The 8622-nt window shown below is 38.6% G+C and overlaps 1 protein-coding gene across 2 annotated transcripts in view; it reads right to left on the reverse strand.

Moving 5' to 3' along the window:
- The window catches only part of MAP3K19 (mitogen-activated protein kinase kinase kinase 19), a 65302-nt gene extending 58699 nt beyond the window's left edge, over nt 1-6603 (reverse strand). For both annotated transcript variants that reach the window (XM_005899482.2, XM_070389689.1), the window contains exons 1-2: nt 6354-6603; nt 284-479 (exon numbers count right to left, since the gene is read on the reverse strand). In XM_005899482.2, the coding sequence (XP_005899544.2) occupies nt 284-460 (177 nt within the window). In that variant the 5' untranslated portion in view covers nt 461-479; nt 6354-6603. The remainder of the gene's footprint in view (nt 1-283; nt 480-6353) is intronic.
- Nucleotides 6604-8622: the final 2019 nt, after the last annotated feature.

Genomic DNA, 8622 nt, shown 5'->3' on the forward strand with positions numbered 1-8622 from the left:
CCTGTATTTGGTTCACCCACCATGGTATGAATCATGAAGTCTGGTATATTGCCTTGGGTATTTTGGGAGTATCTGTTGACTGAGTGAAGAAATGAATAAAGATGGTGGTGTCTGGATCATTTAGGGTTTCTCAGCATTCTCTCCAGCTGCTACCCCCCACCCCTGCTTTGTGCTCTCACATATTCCTTTTTGGAGGTAGGTGACTATGCTATTCCTAACCATTTCATTCTTGGAATCCTTCACTTAGAAGACCATCCAAGGGCCCCTGGACACCACATATTACCTCTGTTAGATTTTCTTCTGCTGCAGTAATGAGAGGTGTATTCCCAGTCTTTGGATGCTGAAAGTCAAGGTTTCCAAGGATGGAATGGACTTTAGCAATATGGTCACAGATGAGTTCCACATCACCTCTTGAAACTACTTCCAGAAATTCATGAATCAGTTTATTTTTATTCATCATGCTAGTTCCATGTAATTGCCTGCAAGAGGAAAGAAACTAATTAAATGAGATCCAACAAAGTAGTGGGTGGTTTAAATGTAACATATTCTACCTTTAGTGTCACCTGTTCCTTTTTTTTGGAGAAGGCAATGGCACCCCACTCCAGTACTCTTGCCTGAAAAATCTCATGGACGCAGGAGCCTGGTAGGCTGCAGTCCGTGGGGTCGCTAAGAGTCAGACACGATGTGTGAAATATTATAACAGATTTAAAGGCAATTTTGAAAAAGAGGAAAACTGTCAGTCTTGGTTCTTTGCATATATTTAAAAAAATTTTGCATACATATTTTAAATTAGGAACAATAATACTTTCACTGTCACTTTGCAGATCTGCTGTGGTACAGAAGAAGAAAGGATGGGTCAACACCAGAATGGAAAGAGTACAGGCTTTGGGGTCTGAAAGAACCTGGATTCAAATCCCACCTCCACATTGTGACTTTGGGCATCTCACTCAACTTTTCTGAACTTCCTTTCTCATCTTCCAATATGGAAATGATAATCCCCCTTCAAATGGTTGGTGAGGATCTGAAACACTATATACAAAGCATTGGCACATCCAATTGGTGAGAATTATTGTAGAATTTTATTTTCTTTAGTGTTGTTTATTAAAACTCCTGTAATTACTTTCTTTATTAGAGCCCCTGTCTTCCCAATAATACTGCCAACTCTTCAATAGCAGGGAAAGAATGATGCTAAAGCTGAAACTCCAGTACTTTGGCCATCTCATGCGAAGAGTAAACTCATTGGAAAAGACTCTGATGCTGGGAGGGATTGGGGGCAGGAGGAGAAGGGGATGACAGAGGATGAGATGGCTGGATGGCATCACTGACTCGATGGATGTGAGTCTGAGTGAACTCCTGGAGTTGGTGATGGACAGGGAGGCCTGGCGTGCTGCAATTCATGGGGTCACAAAGAGTCGGACATGACTGAGTGACTGATCTGATCTGATCTGATCTACATGTCTTGGGTTTGTGTGTCCTCCATAATTCTAGCACAGTGTGAGTCATAAAAGAATATGGTTAATACCATTCTAGATTTTCCAGGAAAGTCCTAATTTTAAATATCCTATCTCGGTTTTCCAAATCATTGAAATATCTCTTAAATTGCCATTTCTGAAGTCACCAACGACCTCCTGGTGGAGTGTCTTACTGTTGGAAATAGCACAAAATCTTTTTTTCAGATTCTATTTTCCAGCTTCAAATTCTGATACCATTGTCACTGTCTGTAAGCACAGGCTATTTCATTGAGTGGGCAATTTGCTTACAATGCACTGATATTTGGCACAAAGAAAAAGAACAAAAGGCATTTCATAGCACAACTTTATAGTGAAAAGCTAAGAAAAATAAATAAGGAAATGTCTAGAATTGGTCTTCAATGTCCTAAATATTTAACTGCCTTCAGTATTCATGGCCAGACTACTTAAGCCTTCTTTCTTTCTCAAAAAGTTTGTGTACTTCACCCCAGAAATAATTCAATTTGAGAAATTTATCCATTATTTAAGAGGATACTATACGTCCTTCAAGAACTTGTACTGACCTGCACAATAGAACATAGCATAAAATAGTTCAGATAAAAATTTTAAAAGTGTCAAACAACAAATAATGGAGAAATGGAATGGCCATGTGGGCTGGAATATGATGTGAAAAGAAAGGTATTAATAATAACTGGAAAACCAGAATAAAGGAGAAAGAGTAGTTTTGACCAGAAAAAGAGTATGAACAAAAGTCTATACCTAGGAACAATGAGGAGAAAATGGTCCTGTAGGAATTTACTCTTTAACTTCTCAACAGGTTGGGAAGCCCATGGAATATTTTGGGTAGTGCCTTTTAGGAACATGGTCCTTTTAAAAAAAATGGAATTATAATTGCTTTACAATGTTGTGTTTGTCTCTGCTATACAACAAAGTGAATCAGCTATATATATATATATATGTGTATATATATATATCCTTTCCCTCTTAAGCCTCCCTCCCAGCCCCCATCCCACCATCTAGGTCATTACAAAGCACGAAGCTGAGCTCCCTGTGAGCAGCTTCCTACTGCTGCTACTGTGCTCAGTCATGTCTGACTCTTTGCCACCCTATGGACTATGACCCATCAGACTCCTCTGTGCATGGAATTTTCCAGGCAAGAATAGTGGAGTGGGTTGCCATTTCCTCCTTCTGGGGATCTTCAGGACCCAGGGATCGAACCCAGGTCTCTTGCATCTCCTTCATTAGCAAGCAGATTCTTTACCACTGTGCTACCCAAACAACTTCCTGTTAGCTAGCTGTTCTACACACAGTAGTGGTATAGGAACATGGTAACTTTAGTAAGATTCCTATGACAAAGAATGGAAAGGAAGAAACAAAATTTTGAAAGTAAAACTTAACAGGAATGTGACTTACTGGCCATAGAAAATGAAACATGAGTCCAAGAGGATATTATTGGGCAATCAGGGAAGACCTGATGTTGGGAGAGGCAAGCATTTGCTTTTACAGAATGATAAGTGCTGAGGTCAGCAACAGAGACAGCACAGCATGTAGAAGAGTGTCTTGTCTCCTTCAATTAAAAAAAAAAAATGTGACCTTAGCTTAGTGCAGTTTCCTAAACTAGCTTGAATATAAGAATTAGGCTGTCCACTGGTTATAAATAGGTTCCTAGGTTCCTTTTGACTGGGTAGGTCTGGAATGAAGTGGGGGACTCTCTTCATTTTTTTAATTAAAAAAATTTAATAGTTTATTTTAAAATAGACTTTAAATTTTACAGTAGTTCAAGCTCACAACAAAATTAAGTGGAAACCACAGTGAGTTCCCCATGTGTCTTCTTGACCCTCCACCACTCACCACACACACACACACCTCCCCACCATGAACATTCAGCACCAGAGTAGCACCTTTGTTACACTTGATGAACCTGCATTGATGTATCATTATTATCCAGAGTCCAGAATTTACATTAGGGTTCAATCTTGGTGTGGCACATTCTAGGAGTTTGGACAAATATACAATGACACGCATCTACCATTATAGTATACAGTAGTTTCACTATTTTTTGTCTCACCTATTCAAGCTCCCCTCCTTCCTAATCCCTGGCAACCACTTATCTTTTTTCTGTCTCTAGTACATACCTTTTTGCTCAAGCTTTCAGGTGATTCCTAATATTAGGCAACTTTTGGAAATACTGACCTAGTAATTTGAATCCAATCCACAATTTTCTTTGCAATTCACTTTACTTTCTAGTTGACATTTATCATTACCACTTATTCCTTTTGATTTAAAGTTCTTAGGATAAATACTAGCTTTTCCTCCAAGTTTCTAATAAATAATAAATGGAAATAGAGAAGCAGTTTCTCAAGTTTTCCTCTACTTTTTCTCAAAGTGATGTTACATACTAACGATAATATAATATCAGCAATAATCTCCGACATTGATTGAATGCTTACCACATGCTATAGTAGTAGTAGTGTTAGTCGCTCAGTTGTGTCCGGCTCTTTGAGACCCCACGAACTGTAGCCCACCAGGCTCCTCTGTCCATGGGATTATCCAGGCAAAAATACTGGAGTGGATTGCCATTCCCTTCTCCAGAGGATCTTACCAACCCAGGGCTCGAACTCGGGTCTCCTGCATTGCAGGCAGGTTCTTTACCATATGAGCTACAGGGAAGATCCACATGCCATATTCTCTTCTAAATGCTTTGCATATATTTTACTTTTACATTTCAAACACCACCATCAGAACAGTAGTACTGTTACCTGTATTTTACAGATGAGAAAAACTAGACATAGGCATTAATAAAAAGGGATCTCATGCTGGAGAGATGAGAGCAGGAGTGCCCAAAACATTTAACACAACTAGCATAATAAAGGAACATTTGTAAAATAGGCCTATTTTCATTTCCTTGCTGGACCTTAAAGGGATGTGGGTTAATCATATTCCTAATTAGCAGTATTGGGCCATGTCTGACTTCTCTCGTTTCATGTTTTTCCACCTTCATCTCTGCTCCATTCTGCCCCCCCACCTGCCTCGCAGGAGCCCAGTCTAATGTGCCCAAGCGGTATCCTCAGATATGTATGTATCTTTGTAAGGCCAACGGTGCTGTTATGTGTGTGGGCATATTTTAAATTTCATAAATGATAATGTACTAAAGATCTTGTTACTTATTTTTTAACTTGACGTGTTGTTCTTAAGCTTTAGCCTTATACTTATGTGTACCTCTGGTTGGTTGTTTCTAAGGGCTGAATAGTAAGGATCATATTCAGTGTCTCTTCCCTTGGTGATGGACATCTAAGTGGCCTCCCACTTCCCACTCCACAAGCAACACTGTGATAAGTAGCCTGTTCAGGCCTTATCATGCACTGCGCCTGTGTTCCTCTGAGGTGAATGGTTTGAGTATATTTAATTTCACTAATACTACTGGATTGTTCTCCACAGTGGCTGTGCCAATTTCCACTCCCACCAGCAGTGCCTGTCAGTTTCCTTTCAGCTCTTCTAAATAAAGCAGGCATTTGGTTGATTGCCGTCACTTAAGCATCATTATCCTAATCATTAACATTGAATAAGCAGGGTACTTGGAACTTTAAAACAAAGCTGACGAGCAAATGATACTCTCAAAATCAGGCCACAGAAAAATTTGAAACCCATATGTATGTCTGTCCCAGCAAACTGCTTTGCAAGTTGCATTTATATACTTACTACTGAAACAATATTTGCAGTATCATTTCAGTTAAAAGAAATGCGTTCAAAAACAAAAGTTAATTGAAACCTGTCCTTCAATAAAGCTGGAAATTGGATATTCAAATAACAACTAGATAAGAAATACATATTTATATCCCCAGCTAACTCATAATGTGGAAATAAAACCTCAAAGGTATTTTTCCCCCAGGTTATCACATCTAGCAATGAAATGACAATGTATGTTATGGGACTGTAGTTAAGCTCTTTAATATAACCTTTAAGCGAGAGTATTTCAAAAGTAGTATCTATCTCATAAATAAAAAATAAAATTAAGATTTAAGCCAACTGCAATCTGAGAGTTATCAAGTCAAATCACTATAATACTGGGCAGTGTGGTCTTAGTTTGACCATCTACCATCTCACTCTCAGTTGTGACTGAAGGAAGATGATGATTGAATCAGCATATAGCAGTGCTCTTTCAATTATCGTGGACAGACCCACTTGGCTTTTTATTAGTGAGTTCCATTTCCTCTTCTGATCTTCACTCTGTACAGTCACAGCTTAAATTTTTTCATAAAAAAGCTTTTCTCAATTTTTCTTTTAGGATTGTTAGGACTGATGATATTTTTAAGCAATAACATTTCATTCCACAGGGATTTCTGGCTTAGCATCTGTTGAAGCCCAGTTTTTTTTTTTTAATTTTTAATTATATGCATGGTTAACCTACTTGTAAAACAAAATCTTTTTATTATAATATACATTTGATTTGGAATCTTATGTAATTAAGACTTAAAATAATGGGAATCCCTTTTCATGTTGAGAAAATACGACTGAGGACACATATAATACTGAGTAGTTCAAGAAGGTTTATATCAAATAAAATTAACAGATGTACAGGTGATTAAACTAAAATAAAAGGTTGTTCCTGGGTATAATTCAATGAACACAAGTATTTTTGTATACTTTTTGTCCTTATGCAGTTAGCCTATGGTCTAGAGTCATTTTTGTAAAGTATTAGAAGGGATTATCTCAATACTCGAAAAGTCAAAAATAGCTTATTCCAAGAACTCTGAGGATATAATTATTTGAGATTAGGAGATAGTTTCCTCTATCAGTTTACCTAATGTTCCTCCACTGGGACATCTCTGGGGAGAAAAAAAAGTTGGAACATAAAATGTGGTGAAAAGTGGAGATTCGGCTTACCTGTTCTATGTTTTGCTGAGGAAGTTGGTACACAGTTGAGACACCAAGACAAACAGCAGTCAACATCATCCTAATTCATCAAGGCACTGATTCCTGGAACAGCTGTCAACCCACACTTCAACAAGGGATCCATTTAGAAGCAGCATAAATATAGATTTTTTTCTTTGATTATTTTCCAATGTTTCACAGCTCCAAGTACTTGTAAAATAAAAAGATAATTACAGCTGGTTCTGTGTGTACAAACTCTTCAGTTAGCTGCAGAGACTGCTTAGTTTACGGGCTGTCACCTGGGCAACCATCCACTGTGCATTTAGCTTGGAGACTTGAAAGTGGGACAGTCTTATTCAAGAAGGGAAATAAGTGTTGTACATTCTTCAGAGTTCTGTTTAAAAGCTTGAAAGAGTTAGACTCCTATGCATTTGCCTGTTTGGCACAAATGTCGTTGTTACCTTACCCACTGAGATTTCTTCCAGGAAAGCTGTACCTTTATAATCACTGTAATGTGCCAAATGGGTCTCTTTCCAAATCTGAATATAGGTTATGGGGAGGATCCCATAGATTATCCCCAAACTGGTTGTATCCTTAGAATCATGCTCAAGAAAACACTAATAAATGGAAATTCTTATATGAGGATATATTTCTTGTCTGGACTTGTGCTATTATCAAGCAAAAATTTCAATAAATAGACTGCATTTTTGTCTGAGTCATAAGTGGTAATAAACCCAGGTGAAAGAGACTTTAAAATTATGGTCTATAAAAGCATACTCTTGAGGAAGTAGACTCAGGTCAATCCACAGCATAACATCACCTGGCATCTGTGTGCTGCCAAATTCTTTCTACCACTTACTGTAGCATGCAGGGGTTTCTCTTCTAACCATATACTTCACACTATATATACTCAACTGAATAGAGTTCAGGTATTTTATCATAGCAACAACTAACATTTATTAAACGCTTACTAGACTCATCCTTCACATGAGATGCAACCCTTTTTCTTTTGCGGCACTGCATGGCATGTGGAATTTCCCCAAACCAGGGATCGAAATCATACCCCTAGAGTGGAAGCACAGAATCTTAACTACTGGACCACCAGCGAAGTCCCTGTCCTTTACATTAAAGATGTCATTTAACCTTCACAACAACTCTATGTAATAGATTTATAATCACCATCATTCCCATGTTACAGATGAGGACATTGAGGCTAAGACGTTTTAAGCTAATAAAAGGTAGAGCTGGGGATTAAATCTGAATAGCCTGACTACAGTGCTGAAATATTCACCACTTTTACTAAGCTAACATGCAATACACACACACATACACACCACGCTCATATACTCACATACTCACTCACACACACACTTCAGGGTAAAAACCACTGGGAGACTGCTAGGTTTATGCATATTGTTTCATCATCCAATTCAGCCTGACCCAGTTTGACATGAATCCAAGTACATATAGGTTGCTACTCTGTTTTTACTTCCTCAATCCTCCTTTGTTTCTACTCACAGGAGGAATAGTACTCTATTAAGCTTTTGTGTCAAGAGAAAGTTTCAAGTACTGTAGTTTCTGATGTTTAGCATTTCTGTAGGTTACCCTTGGGTTCAAACTGGTCTGCAATCCATGAACCTTTCACTTGATTCCCCAAAGAGTAATCCTCTTCTTCAATCTCATTTTCAGAAATAGTCATTCAGATCATGTTTTGTTCTGTTTAATAGAAACCCAGTTTTTCAGAAACAGTAATGGGATGAGCATGCAAAACCAGGACCATATTAGGTGGTAAGGCCAGCATGGAGCTGTGTAAAAGGCTCTAAGGAAACTTGAGAGAGGAGTGTCTAATTTGGGGGGATATGTTAGTTTGTTAAGGCTTCCATAACAAAACGTCACAGTCTGGGTGTCTTAAACAACAGTAATTTAATTTGTCACAGTTTTGGAGGCTGGAAGTTCAAGATCAAGGTGTCAGTGGGCTTCTTATCTCCTGAGGCCTCTCTCCTTGGTGAGCAGATGGATCATTCTCACTGTGTCCTCACATGGTCTTTTCTCCCTGGTGTCTCTGCATGTGTCTTACTTAATCTCCTCTTTTCATAAGTGTGCTTGGATTAGGGCCCTTTTTGTTGTTGTTCAGTTGCTCAGTCATGTCCAACTCTTGGCAACCTCATGGGCTGCAGCATGCCAGGCTTCCCTGTCCTTCACTGTCTCCCAGAGCCTGTTCAAACTCACGTCCACTGAGTCAGTGATGTCATCCAACCATCTCTTCCTTTGTCATCCCCCT

The sequence above is a fragment of the Bos mutus genome, chromosome 2 (genome assembly GCF_027580195.1).
Source record: "Bos mutus isolate GX-2022 chromosome 2, NWIPB_WYAK_1.1, whole genome shotgun sequence".
Classification (NCBI taxonomy): Eukaryota; Metazoa; Chordata; class Mammalia; order Artiodactyla; family Bovidae; genus Bos; species Bos mutus.